The 20,592-nt window shown below is 35.4% G+C and overlaps 1 protein-coding gene across 1 annotated transcript in view; it reads left to right on the top strand.

Moving 5' to 3' along the window:
- Positions 1-1,984: 1,984 nt before the first annotated feature.
- Positions 1,985-20,592, top strand: part of KCNH8 (potassium voltage-gated channel subfamily H member 8) — a 150,768-nt gene continuing 132,160 nt past the window's right edge. Inside the window, exon 1 of the mRNA XM_015854013.2 lies at positions 1,985-2,241. Within this exon, the coding sequence (XP_015709499.1) occupies positions 2,166-2,241 (76 nt within the window). The 5' untranslated portion in view covers positions 1,985-2,165. The remainder of the gene's footprint in view (positions 2,242-20,592) is intronic.

Consider the following 20,592-nt stretch of genomic DNA (forward strand, 5'->3'; position numbering starts at 1 on the left):
AGCTTTCATTGTCATTGCCTGCTTTACACTTGTTATCACCTACTCCTGGCCTTCAACTGTAATTTGTATTTACAGTTAGTATCATAAAGCATACCAAATAACTTCTCTAGTAACAGTATGTCCTTCTTGGTATGTGCATTTGTGTGACTGATACTTTTTAGTTTCAAACAAACACATACATCCTTTCTTCCACTCTCCATGTTAAGCCATAAGGCGTATTTTTTTTAAAATTATTTTTTAAAAACTTTTTCCATGGTTGTTAAGAAATTTCTTTTTAAAGCTCTAAACTTACTGAAGCCTACCATAGAGCTCTCAAAGCATAGTATGATGTTTACTGCTTAGACTGTTGTCTGTTAGCAAGATAAATATTAGTCACTTATGAGATGGCAGAGTTATTAGGGAGTAATTTAACTTCACTAGAAAATGATGGTGTTTTCCCCCTTTTTATGACATTTTTGATGAATCAAAATAATGAAATATATTTATTTATGATTATGCAGGTTACTATCTTTGCCATCTTCTTTGTCTCAGTCTTTAGTAGTAAAACTTGTTACTCCCTGGGAGCACAACCCCCTGAGCTGGTAGATGGGGAGGGGGAACAGAATAAGCCCTGCGTGATCCATGGTGAGATAGTTTTGGACCTGCTCTGAAAGCTGAATGCTTACAAGTCCATGGGGCTGGATGGATTGCACCCCAGAGTGCTGAGGGAGTTGGCAGATGTGGTTGCCAAACCACTCTCCATCATTTTTTGGCAGTTCTGGCTGACTGGGGACATCCTGGTGGATTGGAGGCTGGCGAATGTGATGCCCATCTTCAAAAAGGGCCAGAAAGATGATCCTGGTAGCTACAGGCCTATCAGTCTCACCTCAGTGTCTGGGAAGGTTATAGAACAAACAATCTCAGGAACCATAATACCAAATTTTTGTACCTTCAGTAGCATTTCCCTTCACTGCTTATCCTGAAGAGTGAGAATCAATCTTCTACCCATTAAGAGGAAGGGAGAGCCCAAAATAAATCTGGAATAAAATGAAATAAAAACAACAGTGTTATAAAACAGCAAGAGAGGAACAGGCATCCCCCCATAATGCACAGTGAGTTTGTAGATTAGGGAGCACATTTTCAATTCTCTCCTGGCTCTTGGGGTCCTGAAGAACAAGGAGAAAGTCTTGTCTTTTCGTTTACCATAGTGGGAATGATTCTACATTGGGTTGTTATCTGCCAGAATACAAAGAACCACGGTATCAAGCCTGAACAAATCACTCATCTGGATGTGAGAGCAGTTTGTGTGTCTGCTTTTTCCTTTTTTTCTTTTTCACTTCCTTCCCAAATTTACACGTTAGACCTCTTGGGCTACTGTTTGTGTCTATTCTCTTTGGTTACCTAAGAGAATATATTCATTCTAGGATTATTTCAGGGAAGAATTTCTAAAGGATGGTTGAGGAAATAACTACACTGATTTTTGAAAAATCCTCCAGAACTGAAAAATCACCCCAGATTTAAAGAAGAAGAAGAAGAAAAAAAAAAGAGAGAGAGAGAGAGAGACTTGGGAGACTACCCTCACAGGTGATAGAACATTCTCCCTGTCCTCCTACAGAGGCAGTTACTATATGTGTTGAAACAGTGATTCTCCTTTAAGCAAAGTGATGTCCTAAGCTTTACCCTGTGATGTTGTTACTCACAAAGCAAGTGTGTTTCAAGCCTAGGGCATGCCCTATATTCCAGAGTTAAGAGCCTCTAAGGCTCAGGTGGGTTAGAAGGAGGTTTGCCAGCGCTGGGGCTGCTATTGCAGCGGTGCTCCATACGTAGGTAGAGAGAGGCTGCTTTTCGCTGCGGGAGGCGAGGGGAAGGGGCTGGGCCAGCTACTGGCCGGGGGCACTGCGCCCCTGGGCGGTGCTCTGCACCTGTGCGCGGCGCTGCGCGGCCGCCCCGCCTGGCAGCCAGCAGCGGGGGGGCGGTGGGCCAGGAGCTGTTGAGCGGGGGGACACCCGGCGCCGGGGGCGGCGCAGCTCGGCGGCATCCCCATCTTCCTCATCCCCTCCCCCGTCCCCATCCTTTTCTCCCTCCCTCTGCCTCTTCCTTCCTTTCCCCGGGCGCCCTCTGCACTTTCTTCTCGAATCACCCTCGTAGGCAAACTTTGATGGGGAACCTTGCACCACGCTGGAAAAATGCCGGTTATGAAGGGATTACTGGCTCCCCAGAACACCTTCCTCGACACCATCGCCACCCGGTTTGACGGCACACGTGAGTTCGGGCAGGGGCAGTGGGCTTCATCTCCGGGTGCCCAGGAGAGGAACTGAACGAGGAGCACTGTGCTTACGATGGGAGTCTTCTGGCTCCCTCCTCCTCCTTCGAGGGGTTTCCTTGGTACCAGTAGCCGCCTAGGAGAAGGGGGAGGCTAGGTGACTCCCAGACTTCTCAGTCTCTTGCTTGGTTTGTCCTCAGTTTTTCAGATGAAGAGGACAGCTGATGCTTCAGTATGCTTCCCTTCTCTTCCCAGCTCCTGGCAAGGGGGCTCTGGGAGGGTTGGTGCCAGTAGTCGAGCTGTTACTGGCGCCGGGCTTGCTGCAGGAAACTTGTGTGCTGCGATGGGGCTTCCCCAGACAGATAGTTTAGATTTTTTTTTTTTTTTTTCCCTTATCCACCGGCCTCTATAGAAGTTTAATTCCTGTAGAAGGGTTTATCTGCGAATAAAGAACCCTTGAAAGCCAGCCGGGAGGGCAGCGCATCCGCTACGCACATCTCTGCCCGTGGAGCTCTCCTTGGTGCTGCTCCGTGGCCAGGTGCTGGCTTTTCGGCTGGGTGCAGGCTCGCTCCTTTACAGCTCTGGGTTAAGGGATGCCCGTACTTGGAGTTTTGGAGTTTTGCTTCTTCTTTAGTGGGATTCACACACATTTTAAAATTAAAAATTAAGATGCGAACTTTGGAAAACTCCAAACCAACCAACCAAAAACAAAACAAAACAAAACAAAAAAGCCCCTCCAAAAATCCAAAGTAGAATAAAAACTCTTGAGTTCCTGTCAACTTGAGTGAAAATTTTGCAGTCTAACTGGCTTGCTTCCTCATTGGTTATGTGTCTGTTGACATTATCTCAATGGCCCAGTTAGCATGTGAGTAAGACAACTGAACTCTAATTACTGTACTGATAATTTGTAAGTGTCAGGAAGATATACTCCCTGAGATCAATTGCAGAAAAATGTAGAATTGCTTTATAACTGCTCTGCTAGTCTGAATGTACACAGCTAAATATTATTAAGGTCTTTATATAATTGATGCTTGTTATAAAGAAATCCCTCTTAGATGTCACCTTTAAATTCCTTTGAATTAATTTGAATTCAACAGTATTCAAAGTCTGTTCTTCTCACCCCTCCACTCTTTTTATTTCTATAAAGCACAAGAGTATTATTTACTGCATATTGAAGCATGAAGCTCTAATAGGAGTTTTGTTGTTGATACTGTTATTTGCAAGAAAAGCAATTCTTCCCTGCATTGTGCTTAGGAACATACCCCTTTGCATCCCCCTTTTTGTCATTTCAAAAGACAGAGCACACAGTTTATGAGCTCTACTCACAAATGTGTTGCAATTTGTTTTATTTATAAGATCAAACTGAACAAATAATGTTAGTGATGATGTGAAGGTGCCTTGTTTAAAACAAAACAACAATCACAAAAACACGCTATAAAAATGTCTAATCCTTGTGTTTTCAGTAACACAAACATACAAGTGTGATAGAAAGTTTTGCCTAACAGAATTCTATGAGCAAATATAGCTGTGTTCTTTACTTCTTTACTACTCTTTACTAATCTTCGTAGTGTCAGCTGGGCCAGTCTTAAGCAAGAAGGAGCAGACACAGTTGTCTGTTTTAGAAATATGTCATGCTAACAACTGATCTATATTTTCATGCATCCTTTTAAATACATAATTACCTAATCATATTTCTATGTATCTCAAGGAAAAAAAGCAATGCATTATATCTTATTATGGGCTAATTAGGTGTTGCTTTGCAAGTAGAATGTAAGAATTTGGTTTAAATATTACACAAGCCTAATCTAGAAGTTGCCATTGTATAGCTATCAGCACATGAAATATTCACATTAAAATATTCCTTCTTTAACTGACAATTTACTATTATTATTATTATTTTTAATAAAGAAATTCAGTTTTGCAAAATATCCATACACTTATCTAAGCAGCAGGTAGAAATATAGAAATACTAAATCAAAGTTTGTTTTCATTTAAACTGTCCAGGTGGTAGTGCTTAGATTGTTCAGGTAGTTAAAGCTAGGAATAATAATGATGGCTAATCCCCATAGGAATCAATCCCATGTCATTCTAGTTTCATAAGTGATGCAGACTATGAAAGGAATATAACTTATAAATGGTACTGAACCTGGAGCTTTGATGCTTTGACTCCATAAGCAATGATATTTAGTGTTAAAACATAGTTTTGTGTCAAAGGGCTTTTTTTCTTGTTGTTTTAACATACTCTGTGGTTAACAGACCTCCTTTCATTTTAAGCCTCTGGGAAGGATATATTATGTTGTCATCAGTGATAGACTAATCCACTAGTGCATCTTTAATCCAGAAGAGGGATAATTCTGTTTCTGGGCAACAGTGCAAGAAAGGATTCTAGATAATAATAGAAAATATGTTTTGCTTAGTACAGAACTATTTAAAAAATCATTCAAACAAATATTTTGGTTTCATTATTGTAATGATTTATATCTATTTTGCAATTAGAAATCACATTGTGATCTACAAATCTCAGAAAAGCTAAGATAGCACAACTGCATGATACTTCTCACAATAACACGTATGTTAAGAATGCATGTTCTTTACACATTTAACAAAATATGTGCTAAACAACTAACTCAGCTGATCTTGGGAAGAGTCCTGAACGTTCAAGATATTAGAAAGATCTCCCTCTGTAAAGCTACCATTTGCTTTTCGTACATGGTAGAACAACATTAAGGAACTGCCTATGGAGATTTCCATGACAGAGCACTTGGGTCTACTTAAGTGCTATTATACTTTACTATTCTTACAACTCTGAATTATCTCGTGTCCCTGCTTGTAGTTGAAGTAAATGTTTTCTCAAAGGTCCTTCATCCCGCAACCACTGCCCCCACCCCCCCAGCCCCAAGAGAACTAAGCACCTGATCATCAAAATGCTTTTTACCCGCTCAGTTAGCAAGACGTTGATGTGGTAATTGCTCTCTCAGGAAAAGAAAACAAACAAACCGTCAAACCACACTTTCAAATGAATAGCTTTTGTAAAATAGGCGGCCAAATAAAACAAAAAAAACCCACCAGATTTTAAAGACTAAATACCACTTTCAAGTGTTAAAATGTTTCAAATACACGCCTACAATTAACCCCCTCCAAATATTATGGAAGGAAATGTCCAAAATGAATAATCCAAACTTTTGAATAGAAAATCTTCATGTTTTCATTTCTCATCCTACTTTGGGCTGGGAAAAGCATTCAGAAATGGTTGTGTGGCATGAGATTGTATTCTGTTGTATTTGAATGTGCGTGTATGTCATATATATATATATATGGCATATATATATATATATATATTTATACACACATAATGATTCTCGATGTAATATTTAAATTGATAAACTCACAACAGAGGTGCCTGTTTCTGAAAACTCGTGATATTTTCTCAGGGTGAAAAGGTAGTAGATTCAGCAAATTACCTCAAGATTTTGTATTTTATTTATTTTGTCTCAAGGATCTGGTTTAAAAATTATTTTCAAGAGCCATTTTAAAAGTTCAAGTTACACTGATTTATGATTTTAAAAATCATATTTTTGTTCAGTGAGTATATTATTACCTGAGAAAATATTAAGACATTGAAATTAGCATGTGGTGTTCTTTTCTGTAGATAAAGAGAAAACAGAATGATAATCCTACTGGACATGTATACAGAATAATATGTAACTCATGAAGTATATCACTTACACCTGAAATTCTAGGTTAATGCTTATAAAAACAAAATTAGACTAGTAACATACACTGTTATTCCAGGAATACAATCTGTATTTGAGTTCAAGATGAGCGTTTGAAATTTAGAAGTATGAATGTCAGTAAAGAAGGACTGTGGGTTTTGTTGTTTGTTTTTTTTCTTTTTTTTTCTTTCTTTCTTTCTTTCTTTCTTTCTTTCTTTCTTTCTTTCTTTTTTTCTTTCTTTCTTTCTTTTTTTTTTTTTTAATAATGTGAAAATATTATTTTCAGTATTACTTCTGCTTGGGATTTTGTATGTGAGTTTTTAAAAACCTGACAGTCTCATTCTCACTGCACTGTATGAGGAACTTTCAAGGTCTTTTTTTCTAGGAAGATTTTCCTGATGCTATTTTGCAAATCTACATTTTTTTTCTTCTCTAGACTTGCGATACCAGCTTCTTCTCTGTTAAATTGAATTGCCTTGTTATTTCATTATTTCTTTTATATTTTCAACAACTCTTTTACCCTGTTTATATTTTCTTTTTTGCAGCTATCAATTGTATAGACTTTTTTCTTTAATATAAAGCATATGTACTTAGAAAAGAGCTCAGAGCAACAAAACAATAGACATATACCAGAAATACTGCCTTAAGCATATGTGTGCCTGTTAGCAAGGAAGACATTACATGCATGAACATATGACAGTAGATCTGTAAAGGTAGAAGTTTACAGAGTATTTACTTCTGTTTGTATGTTATGATGTGCTTAACTCTGACATAGTGCATTATTTTTATAGAAAAATTGCTTGTACTGCATTAGCTGTGTCCTGAAAAAAGGCGAATACAGGCAATTACGTCAGTAGTTGCACATTTTCACAAGCTTACCTTATGATGACATGCTAAAATGACCACAAGAGAAGAAAACTAAGGAATAATGTACTCCCGAAGTGATGTTGTTTCCTTCTCACTTACTGCAGAAACAACTAAATAAATAGGAAAGAAAAATAAAAAAGAAATGGGAGGAGAAAAAAAACACAAAGTCCTTCTCAGCTGAAGACAGGGGTGAGACTTCCTTGACAGTAAGAACAATCTTCTTTTGGAGATTTTCTTTCCAAGTTCTTCTGTCCCCTTTGATTTCCCAGGACTGAAAATAGCATTCAAAGTTTGTAGAACATGAATTGTTCTTAAAATACTAGCATATTCCACATTAAACATAACATTAAATATTTTCTGAGCATCCCTAAGATTCAATGCTGAGCTTTCAGTCACTTGAAGGAAAGCTGAAAACAATTGCATTATGGAAAAATATTGATATCAGATTATGTAGAAACATCTGGAATTCTTTTGTATTTTATCCTTAATAAAAGCAGTGCTGCTTCTTTATTTATCAGTGGTATCTGATAGGAACTATACTGCATAAAGAAGGAAGGAAATAAACAGTAATGAGAATAGTTAAGGGAATTCTGAAATACTTTCAAAGTGTTCCTACTCATGTGGGATGAAGGAGATAACCGAGACTGTCCATCTTTGAGAAATTAAGAATAGTATTACATATGTAAGTAAAATAACTGACATAGTTTTTTCATAGAATTTTGAATGGCAAAGGACAGTGTGTGAAGTCATATTTTTGTTCAAAATGGAAATATAAAACAGAATTTGAGTAATTCTTGACCTAAGTTTGCTCTCAGGGAAGCCAATAAAAATTTTATTCCTGTGAAAACCAAAGTATTATTTAAGTGAGAACAGAAGTGTTCTGGCACAAACCTTATTGTGGTGTCAATAGAATTTTGTACATTCCTTTTAAATGCTTTTAACATACTTGTAGCTAAAGTCTGTCTCTTCACTGAGTTACATGAAAAGACACACTTTCTTATCCCAAATGTCTGAAGGAGAGTTCTGATCTGGTCATATTTGCACTTATTTAATTTCTAGAATGACAAAATTGTATTAATACAAATAGCTTGCTTGTTGTTTGTTTGCTTACTTTTTTTTCTGTTTTCCCTAATAGAAGATATATCTTATGATGATAAGAGTATGTATCTGCATAGATAATCCCTTTCCTTACATTTTGGAATTGACAAATGTAGAAATATGGTGGGAATATGGCTTTATGGGAAAATAATTTTGAAGGAAAAAATTCTTTTTGGAAGGTTGAACAAGTTCTTCGCTGTGTAAAATAACTATAACTAGATAATAATAAACACCGTATTATCAATAAGTTGATTTATTTTAAAATAAGCTCCAGATGAAAGTACACAATATTTTAATTGACTTAGTTTTGAATATAGATTAGTTTTGTGAGATGATTGGTCAGTCATTGCATTTACCAAACTGGATTGGTTTTTTATTAAGACAAGAGACTGTAACACTGCAAAGTCTGTTGACAATATAAAAGATTGGAGATTGGACATCCTCTTTTTCACTTCAAGGACTGTAGGAAGAAGGACATACCTTGTGAAATCTGATGTTATGGAAAAGTGTTAGGCATTTCAGTAGCTAAAAGTTCAATGTGGAAAAGTATATCTAATAAATATTGATAATGACTGAGCTATAAATTTTCCAGTAATAATAAAAACTTAACATGATCACTGATGCTCAGAGGAAAATATAGGTGGTGAGCATTGAAATAACTGGGCATCATGGAAGGAAAATTGTGAGAAAACAGCTCAATTGCATAGAATATTTTGACTATAGAAAGACTTTACTGTGGTTTGGTAAGACTTAATCTATATTCAAAGTTTTCTGGTAAATAACTATGATTTTAAAAGCATATTTTGTCTTTACTGGCCCTGTTTTAAGGAGGGATATATCATAATGTCATCTTAGGCTTAAAATACACTTACGGGTGTACTAGTTGCTGTGCTGGTTAAAAGCTTTAACAAATTTTCTGTTGGCATTATGCATTAAAGTTTTTTTGTTGCTTTTTGAATACCTATAAGAGCTTGACATTTTCCTTTCTTTTAATCTATTATTTTAATTTGCAAATTCATTAGCAATTACAAATAGTTATTTGTTAATTCAGTTTTGTACCTACAACCAGTACCAACATGACAGATAGTAACTTTGGAAAAAAAAAAGAAAAAAAAGTGGGTCATTCTCTTTTAGAATGCATTAAAAACCTTAAGAAAAGTAGATTATAAGTGAATTTAAGTAAAAAATTGATTTAGTCAGTTTTACCTACAGTGTGAACTGGAGCTACAATTGATTTGCAGAGGACGGTGCAATCTCATGGGATAAAGTGCACAAGTCATCTTTAGCCAAGGAAGAGAAAAGGATGAAGCAGCTGTGAAAAAGCTGTGATTGACTGATGGGATTGCTGAGTGAGCAGTGGGATAGAGCTTTAAAATGAACTAAATGGCAGTAGCACTGCAGGAAGCTTGACTTCTAACAGAATATGTCTGGAGAAATGCTACAGTGAATGAGAATGGCCATGAGAGGATTAAATGCATTATCTTCTCTCTTCTTAGGATCTGTGCTCTAACAGTGCAGTTGATGAAAAGCTGTTTGGTAGTTTTGGTTGTCATAGGCAAATGGATCTTCATTGCCTTGTTGATTATTGTCTAGCTACTAAAACCAAAGAATTAAAGTCTGTTTTGTCATGTTCCTGCTATCTGGTAGATGTGGGATAAGGAAGCAACATAGATAGGATAATCCTGCTGAAAAAATAAAAATTTGCTATGGCATTTGCTTTTTCACTATTACTATTTCTTCTTTTTCTTTTTTTTTTTTTTAAATTTTATCTTTATTTTTATTTTTAATAAGATCTACCTTTATAAAAGGAATGAAGATCCAGTACTACTGTGGGTTTGTTGATGATTTATTTCTTTATTTATAAATATTTATTAATTATTTATAAATAAATATTTATAAAGCCTTAACTGAATTCATTTTTTTGTGAGTATGTGGCTGACCAGATAACACATTACCTTATTTCATCATAAACTTGAATCTAGAATATCTAGAAGAAATATTTAATTTTCTGCCAACCACCTCCTACAGGAATAATCAATTCCAACTCTCACAATTCTTATGGAATCATAGAATCTTTTGATTTGGAATGGATCTTTAATGGTCATCCAGTCCAACGCCCATGCAATGAACAGGGACACCTACACGTAGATCAAGTTTCTCAGAGCCCTTTCAAGCCTGATGCTAAATGTCTCCAGCAGTACACCTTCTACCACCTCTCTGGGCTACTTGTTCACTGCCTCACTATCCTTATTGTAAAAATCTTCATTATATCCAATTTAAATCTCCTCTCTCCTAGTTTGAAAAAACAATTCCTCTTTTCCTATCACAACAGATCCTGCTAAAGAATCTTCCTCCCTCCTTCTTTCAGCCACCCTTTAGATATTGAAAGGCCACTCCCAGATCTCCCCAAAGATCCTTCTCCATGTTGAACATCCCCACCTGTTTCAGCTTGTCCACTTAGGGAAGTGTCCCATCACTTGTATCATTTTTGTGGCCCTCCTTTAGTTGTGCTCCAACAGGTCCACATCTCTTCTATACCAAAGACTCCATGTCTGGACTCCAGGTGAATCCTCACCAGCCCAGAGTAAAGAGGCAAGATCACCTCCCTTGCCTTGTTGACCAAGCTGCTATTGATACAGCCCAGGATACAATTTGCTTTCTGGTCTTCGAAGGAACATTGCTGGCTTGTGTCCAGCTTTCAATCCTCGAGTAGCCCCAGATCCGTTTTGTCAGGGTCTGCTCTATTCTTACTACTCCCAGCTTGTATTGGTAGTGGGGGTTGCCTTGACCCAGGTGCAAGACCTTGCTCTTAGCTTTGCTGAATCTCACAGTGTTCATCTGGACCTGCTGCTAGGGCTTGTCTAGGTCTCCCTGAATGGCATCCCATACCTCAGGTATGTCAACATTGTTGTCATTCACAGACTTGGAGAGGATATACTGGATCCCATCGTGGTTGTCATTGATGAAGATGTTAAAGAGCATCGGTCTCAGTACTGACCCCTGAGGGACACCACTTGTCACCCATCTCCATCCAGACATTGGCTGTCGCCCTCTACATACAGTCTCTCAACCAGATCAATGTCTGTTGAATAATCCACCTACAAAATCCATACCTTTCTAATTTGCAGGAAAGGATGCTGTGTGAGAATGAACTCCAGAAAAATGATATCAGTCACTTTTCCATTTTCTTGGAATGAGTTATGGAAGGCAATGAAGACAGAAAAATGTATATTTTAAATATGCCAAGAACTGTTTTTCTGCTTCTGATTATAGAGCTTTTCCACTTTAATTGTTTGGAATCTATGGACAATAATGTCACTGATGTATTTAATACATAGAAAATAAGAGAACTTCGAGGAAAAAAACCACCATGAATTTTCAAAGCACTTGAAGTATCATTAGAGACATTAACTATTGCTATTTTCAGAATTCATGCTTATTACACTGATTAGTGATTTTTGTTGTTTGTTTAGTTGTTTTTTGTTTGTTTTGCAGGTTGTTTTTTCTTTTTTTCTTTAAAAAAAAAAACTGGAAAATTTATGCTGTAATTGTAAAAACTATGATCATATTTTCTATCCTTCATTGGTTTGCAACATCTACTTGCTATCCTTCACCTTACATTTAGACTGTCTCAGACAAGCAATTTGAATTTATTTTCGGGTAGGGATTCATAGTTTCTAAAGTGTGCTGTAGCAAGAGCCACTAAGTTCAGGCAACACTGTGGGTAATCCAGTTGTTCTTCTAAAGTGACAGGAGATATGAACAAGGATCTACAAGACAGTGGAGAGAAGAAATACTTCAGCCTGGAGTTTAAATTCTTATCTCTCTCTCGAGTAGGTAGTAAAGGCTGCTCTGGTTCTCATGTTTTTTATATGTCCTGCCTCCCTCTCAAAAGTTTCACTGGGTTGGTGGTGGCATGGATCTGACCAAACAGCTCCAGATTTCATCCTGGTGATGAACAGTCCCAGCTTAACTCCAGTCACGCTGCAGTGAATGACAGTGGCTCAGCACTGCTTCCCATTACAGCTGATCTACTCCTGAGGCAGAGGCAGCAATCAGCGAAAGCAGTCAGGATGGACAGGTGGAAATTACTGAAGACATTTCAACTCATTAGTTAAAATTCTTATGCTAATAAGACAGGCAGCTGTTGAGACGTTTCATATGCTATGAGCAGAATCCAGATGGGGACCTGTAGTTTTGGTTCCAGTTACAACTCGGTGCTAATAAGCAGCGCTGAAGCAGATAAAGGAAGCAGTAACTTCTGGAGACGTACACAGATTCTTTGTTGCCTAGCTTTAGTTGGACCTGTCTGGATAGTTTTGTGTTTTTTTTCCCCTTTTAACCTGACTAAACAGAATTATTACATATTAGAAATGTGACCCTCTTGACCCCTACAATGTCTTCAGAACAGTAATTATCTATCTGAAACTTTGAAATCCTTGCATTTCAGGTATATTTATAGATATATGCTGGCAATATATATATATATATACATATATATATATAATTTAAAGAAGAAAGCACACTTTTAGGAGAAATAGTTCTAATATTCATCATTCTACTGAATCAAGCCTTAAGGGGATGAGTGACAGTTTAACTGCAGACCTTCTGTTTTTTCCCCATTTGTGAATAATTTTATCATTAATCACTTCTACTATCTTTTTTTGTTTGTTTGTTTGTTTGTTTTTAACAAAATCATAACCTGATGTATCCATCTCATCTGCAATATAGCTAAACACTGAGGTAAGCACTTCAGACATATAGGTATGATCACTCATTAATCATGAGATCAGACAGTCTCTATCATAGAGCACAACAGAGGGGAAAATAAAGAAAGAAAAAAAAAAAAAAGAAAAAAAATAGAGAGAGAGAGAGAAAAAAAGAAGAAAAGCTGTTGTTATATGCACCATAAAGGTAGGTGAAAATTATAAATGAATAGTCCAACTAGCTGTCTCACAACTGACAAGTGAACAGTACCAGTGTCTTTTCCAGGAAAGCAGGAGACCAAGTTCATGGAATTATTAGCCACAGAAATAAATAAATAATCTGGAGCTATAATAATTTGTCACCTTTAACCCTCATTCAACTTTTTAGAACACTTCTTCCTTTTATGAATTCTCTGTAGGTAGGATCTGAAAGGAAGAAAGACAAAGGCCAAAAAGCCCAATGACAGAAATGCTGTATGATCCATGCCATGATGGATAGATTTTAATAAGCTAAGTTTTAGGAGATGAGTGAAATAATTACAAGTAAAGCAAAGAGGTTAGTATTAATTAGGCAAATTACAGTCAGATTATTTTCCCCGGCCTAACATGTCTGACATCATTTTCTGTGGACTGTCATTAAAAAAAAAAAAACAAAAAACTTCCAGGTGTACAATTAAATTTTATAAGACATATTCTGCCACCTTTACACACCCTGTTTTATTTTGGGCTGACTTTATGAAATGAGTTACATTGAAGGGGGAGGAATAGATTTTTATATGCATAGTATGAAGGTTTTGAGTCCCAACATTTTAATACTCAGAATTACATAAAATGTATTGTTCATATTTGATTAAAATGTATGTGGTAATTGTTCTAACAAAATGTTTCTCTAAAGTGTAGTTAATGGGAGTGAATCTTCATAATGTTGTTTCTTAGTTTGATAATTGCTATATTTGCAGATATTGAAATGTAATGTCTTGCTACGCAGAGCACAGGGATTTAATTTTGTCTGTTTTACTGCTTAGTGTATTAGAGCACTTTGCCTAGCCTTTAATGTTTTGGTGTTAATTTATCATGGCTAATTTCCAGTTTTCAGGGAAAGCGACATAAACTAACTATAAAAGAATAGCAGGTGCTTGCTGATAACTTCTCAGACTTGTGAAGCAAAGCTTGTGTCAATAAAATACCACAGTAAATGTACAGGTAGCTTGGTGGTGAGAAAATGGAATCTATGCTTTTGGACCCCACAAGTGTCTTCTCTGGTACATAAAACAGTACCATCTTTGACTATATGACAGAAATATATCTTGAACTGAGGACATTAAGTTGCAAATGTTCTCCTAACAGACTCGATGCAACTGCATATCATACTGATTTCATGATACCTATTGTCTAATAAACTCAGGTGCCAGATTAGTATGTGATTAGTAGATCAAATGTCAAGGCTGGTAACTACATATACAGGGTATACATCTGACAGTAAAGGGGCTGAAGTACTCTACTGCATGAGATTCTGACCTACATACTGGGATTAATGTGTACAACCTAAAAGCTCTTTTCTGTATTATCAAGAAGTTAAAATTACCCTTAGGAATAAAGCACGTTATATCCATAGTAATTCAATTTCTTTCTGTAAGTGTTGCTATTCTCCACTAAGGAATAGGCTCGTTGTTCCTGTTTGAACTCACTCTTACAATAAAGCTTGTGATGTTACTATGGGAAAACATCATGAGAAACAAACAAACAACAAAAACAAACAAACAAACAAAAACAACAAAAAAAACACCACCCTGTTTTCATTTTCTTGCACATGGTAATGATGTTCAAAAAAATTTCAGGACCTCTAGATGCTTCTAAATAGTTAGGCTGCTCAAATTATGTGATAAATGTCTTGGTAAGTCTTGACAACAAAAGACAAATAGAAAAATTAACAGAATGAGGGATGTATCTTATTTCTTCAAGTGTAAACTACTATCTGAATTACAGTTATGAGAATTCCACTACAAAAAACAACCATTACACCATATCTATCCCAGTCTTGCCTTAGGAAAGGGCTGCATTTCACACCCTTAATTCTTTCTACAAGATAGTTACTTCATATGAATAGATAAATGTACATTAAAGGCATGTTTCCATCCTTACCTTGTATTTCCAAATTTATCTTTGTAAAAAATATTCTAAGAAGACAGACTAACAGAAAATATTTCAGCTAAATTACATTGGTGATATATGAAAGAAGAATTCAAACACTTAGGTAATCTAGAAATAGAATATAGAATAGAAAATAGAATAGAAATAGAAAATTTCTCTATTTTTCTAATCATGGAACATTCTCAATCACAGTCATGAAAAGAAATGAAAAGGATTTTTCATGACAAGTTATTTCTAAGAAAAAACATTATGATTTAATAGAAACTGCAAAGAGGAATTCTGTCTTTACTTGCAATGTATATCTTCTATTACATTAATGATCCGTGAGCAAGACTCATAAGTGCTTTTTAAACATCCAAGATATAAAAAGTTCCTGTAAAAATGTTCTTAGTACTTTTAAAAATGTTTTTCCAATAATGCAGCCTTCAGACTAAAAGAGAAAAGACATTTATGTTTTTATTAAAAATTTTAAAAAAAAAAAAAAAAAAAAAAGGAAGAGGAAGAGAACACAATGAACACAATGAAATGACTATTAAACAAGCTTAAAATAATTAAAACCAGGCAATAATAGATTTCCATATTTTATTTTATAACATTTAAATGTTGGCATTCCTGATTTGCTATCTTGTAATATGGCACATTCTGTTAAACTTCAGGGAAGTACAAAGAGTCAGCAGTGCTTTTTTACTGATACTGACTCAGCTTTCTGAGGCACAGCCAAATTTGTTTTCAGTCAACTGCCATGTCTTCTATAATGCCATTGTCCCAGCATAGTTCTTGATTCATCTGCCAGATAACACCTCTTGCCAGTTATGGGAGAGCTATCCCCTAAGTGTGGGGACATTCAGCTGTTGTCTTGTTCACCAGACTAACTTGTTTTATTTCCATAAATAATACACGGGCTTCATAGATGTCAGGAATTATGATCAAGTCTGAATTCTTTTCCATAACTGGTATGTGAAGTAATTTTGTATGCCAGAGAACCAATGAAGCCTCTTCTTTTGTTTGTTTTTCCTCTTGCATTTGGGCTCCTGTATGAATAAAATCCAGGTGACACTGAAGATCTGTGAGAACCAAGCATGAATAATTTCTCTCCTGGCTTTCCTGGCTACAAGCATCTGCTTGTGGCACCTCAGAACCCTTCAGACCACCCTTGTCTTCCTTATTAAATACTGATGAGGACAAGCAGAGGACTCAGTTTCGAAAAAGATGGATTTTGAAGGGATGTAGTGAAAGGAAGAGGGTTGGGTTAGGCACACATAGGGAATACATTCATGTTTGTTCATTTTGTTTTCTTATTGAAAACAAACAAACAAACAAAGAAGCAACCAACAACAACAACAACAAAAAACAACCCAAAACCAGCAACAGATTAAAGCTTTTTTGAGATATAGAGCAAGCATGAGCAATCTATATTATTTTAATATCGCCCTTTAAGGCATGCTTAGCTGTAGTAATCTAACAGGAATATTTGGTCTTCTAATTCTCAAACTGTTGCTGCAAGAGAATAAATGAATCAGTTAAAATTGTGAGATGTATAACAGCCATATGTGGTAGGCATCCTTCCTGATATTATAGATATGAAGCTTATCACAGCCTTCCTCCAATTTTAGCTAGCAAATTTCTCAATGTCTCCCCCATAAGTTTGAACAAAAGGACTGAAAACATATTTGGGAGTAGACTTTGAGTGATTCATTTGACTTAATTTCCTGATTAAAGAAGCTCTGAAAGTTACAGTGAATTTGGTAATTTGTTGTTGTTGTTGTTTTCTTTTTTGTTTTTTTTTGTTTGTTTGTTTGTTTTTTGTTTTTTTCATTAGCTTGTTAAGTTTTTTACAAATGTAGAAGGAGCAAATGCTGTTCTCTCTTCTGACTGCAGAGGGAACCTTGCATTCCAAATCTTTGATGTTCCTATGATGCATTTTTATAAGAAGTCTAAAACAAACTTCTTAGTCTAAAATAGACTATGTGAGGTTTTTTTCTGCTTCTACGGAAGAATCTTATAACATGCCCTCAGAGCTATCTCTTTTCCTTAAGTGGACTGATGCAAGGAGTGAAATAGGGTTTTATAAGTAAGGTTACTTTGTCTTTTGTCTCGTTGTGTTTGTTTGTTTGTTTGTTTGTTTTTTCTTGCAAGTGCGTGAAAAAGATGGAACTTGAGTTAGTTTCATCAATAGAAATTGCTGAATAAAGTAAATAAGGTAGCCAGAATAATTTGTTTTAAACAGTTTAGAAATAAATAACTCTTAAAAAGTGTTCATTTTTACACAATTTCTGCTTAATCATCATCTATTAACATACAAAGTAAAACAGATAGAGATATCCATTGCACTTTTGAGAGAGAGAAGCTGCATTTCTATTGAGAAATTTAATTTATCTGTATACAAGTAGAGCTTTTTCAGATATACATGATCATAGGTTGCCATCTTAAGACAAATGTAATGTATTTTCTGTTAATTAAACTGTGATTGAGCTACGTATTCAGTTGATAATGTCTTTAGTATTGCTGAATAGTGTTTTCCTTTTGCCTGCATACCTATTTGAGTATGAATTCAAAAAGTATGATTTCCTAAATCAGGGGATCATAGTCTGGTTCATTCTTGCATTTATTTTAAAATACCAAAATAACTGTTGGTCTGGTGAACATTACAAGACACTTCTAACTAATCATGCAATCTGTCATGAGTTTTCTTTGTGTAAAGCATTTCTTTCTGCAACAGCACCATTATCTGGTACGCTGTGTCAAAACACTTGTTAACAATAAAGTGTGTGGGTTCAAATTTTTCCTTCAAAAAATATTGAATGTAAAATAACAGAATAGAGATAAAGAAAAAACAAACAACCAAAAAATAAATAGGAGTCTTTTTTTTACTTAGTCTGCATTTATAATTCCATGTGTGAAAAATGAGTAATAATAAACAAACCCTCCTGAAATTTCTCAAAATACAAGTAGAATATTAGTTCATACATAGTCATCCATCGCTGATGAGTCAGCATGCAGTTTATCATTTGTAGTACAATATTATTTATGTGACTTAATTCTTGTGACTATTGACCTTTAACTTTCAATTTAAAATTGACTTCATGACTTAGACTTGACTAAAATTTGAAACTTCTGGGGGACCAAATGTTTCGGTGTCTTCATTTAGGATATGTCTGACATTCATAATAGATTTTCAGACATGGTAAAGGGACAGGCAGCTCCAGATGGTGCTTTTGATGTCCGAAAATTGTCTGTCTCTAAGGGAAAAAGAAATAAGTGTCTGAAGTTTGATAAACAGGAAGATGAGTGGTCTTTTCTCTCTTATGATCAACTGGCAGCACAAGATGTACAGCAGGATAGCCGTAGAATTAAACCATTGAAGAATGTCATCCATCAGTTTAAAAAAGAATTTGTCATCTTTGTATATGAAAAATATTACAGCAAGTTCTAATAGCTTCAGCAGGGCAACTTGAAGATAGCTCAGATACAATGTGTTGTTTCAGACAAACCAAGTTAGTACTGATTCTGCTGGTTATATTTATAGTCACCAAATGTTTACTGGCACAAAATTGTTGACCAAGTTCAAACATCATTTGAATGTAATGTAAAGGAAATGTAATGTAATATAAAGTAAAGAAATGTAAAGGAATGGTGTTCAAGGAACATTTGGACATGGTGTTGAGGGACACGGTTTAGTGAGAACTATTGGTGATATGTGAATGGTTGGACTGGATGATTTTGTAGGTCTTTTCCAATGTTGCTGATTCTCTGATTCTGTGATTTTAAAAATACACAGCCAACAGGTTTATGAAAAGTATTCCATGTTTGTGTTTTGTAGTGCTGTTATTATTTTAATTCAATCTAGATTACATGATGTAAATTATGAATGAGTTTGCTTTAAAGACTGTGGTGTGGCCTCAATAACCCTTATATACATCCTCTAATTTAAACAAAACCTATGTGCAAGCACTGCGTAGTATCCGTAGTGTGTTTTGCATGTCCTGGATTCACTGCATCAAGACGACAAGCCATGTCTGTATGGTCTAAAGGGAGAATAGACTTCTGAAATAGCACTGATTGCTAAGTAGTAGAGAGATAACAGCTGTTGCTATATGTCATCTGTGGAGCAACACTAAAGTTATTGTTCATGTAGTCTCAGCTGGACAAAAATTTTGGCTTGCTCAGTTATAGTATCAGTTGTCTTTATGTCGTTTCTTTATTTTTATGTTCTTTTTTTTTTTTTTTTTCTTTTTTTTTTTTTTTCCTGTGATGGAACTTTTGCCTCAAATACTCTACTGGTCTGCTTATCTTTTCTGAATTATATTTATCCATTTTTCTTTAAATAAAAAATATTTTTAAGAATATCATATAAAGACTCAAGATTCCTTGTATTGAGAATATGGGAGATTCTAGCTGTTGTGGTGGTGTTGGGTTTTTTTTTTGTTGTTGTTTTTTTTTGTTGTTGTTGCTGTTTGTTTCATCATTACTTCCTTTAATGTATAAAGTTACAAGACTAAATTAGACTTAATATGTCCAATTACAATTTTTCTCTGTGTGAATGTTCCATATTTTTTTTGTCAGAGTCAGAAAGATGGATAGTTAGGATAGAATGGTGAACTAAACACTTAGATGAAAGACTAGAGTTTTTCATCTGTTAAAGACTGTCGAGGTTTAAGATGCAAATGCATACACACTGCTTATGTAGAGAAATCCTATTATAACAGACTTAATAGCAGATTTGTCCCTGGAGTACAAATTTTACCATTTCTTATTTTCTTTGGCTTGTGAAAGTATTTTCTTTTTATATCTTTTTTTTTATTAATCAGTCTGTGTGTGTCTGATGCCTTGTTTGCTTCTGCTTGGAGGCTGGGTTTAAATGGTCAGTGACAAGTAGGTTTACAAATGCCTTCTTCCAATACCCATGTGCTTTCTGCTTGCAAAGCTGGTTCTCAGTCCAGCTGTGATTCAGCTGCTCTATGCATCTATTTGCTAAGGAAGAGTTTTTTATTTTTATTTTTTTTCTTTCTTGACCCTCAAGTTGAACAAAAGAACTAAGTGTTAGTGTGCAAATCATGTGAATGATTGTTCATGTTCAGATTGCAGGCCAAGCTTTTGATTTACTAGATTAGGTCTATTCAACACATGGTTGTTGCTTGCTCAGCTTATTTTATTTTTTAATTTTGATCTTTCTATTGCATGCTTTCTTTCTCAATATTTAAAAAAGAAAATAACTGTTGAGGCAAATAAGTGTGTCATACATTACAAAAATTATGGTCATTCTGATACCACTAACTGAACATTTTGGATTTTTCTGAATTATTTATCGTAGCAAGTTTTGCCGTCCCTGAGTTACTCAATGATTGTATTTTTATTTTTTTGTTCCCAGGATCAAAATTGATGATTATATTTTTGTTTAAATATAACTTTATTTTACATAAATACATTACTGTGCAACAAGAGAAATGAGTCTGTGTAAATAACTTTAATTTGAAGTGATTTTCTTGAAAACAGAACAACACTTGGGAGATTTAAAAATGTTCTTTTAGGGTTCTCATGGAAAACAAACAAACAAACAAACACACACACACAAAATCCCATGTAGTAAATCCTACAACTTTCAAAATGAAAATTCTGTTTTGAAGACTTTTTCACTTTTACAGTACAAAAATTCAGCTTCTGGCATGAAACTATCCACTAGTCTCAAGCAGTGTTTGGAAATATCATAAATTGGCTTATGTTGGAAGGGACCTTAAAGACCACCCAGTTCCAATCCCCCTGCCATGGGCAGCTCTGACACCCACTAGATAAGACTGCATAGGGCCCCACCCAACCT

The sequence above is a fragment of the Coturnix japonica genome, chromosome 2 (assembly GCF_001577835.2).
Source record: "Coturnix japonica isolate 7356 chromosome 2, Coturnix japonica 2.1, whole genome shotgun sequence".
Classification (NCBI taxonomy): Eukaryota; Metazoa; Chordata; class Aves; order Galliformes; family Phasianidae; genus Coturnix; species Coturnix japonica.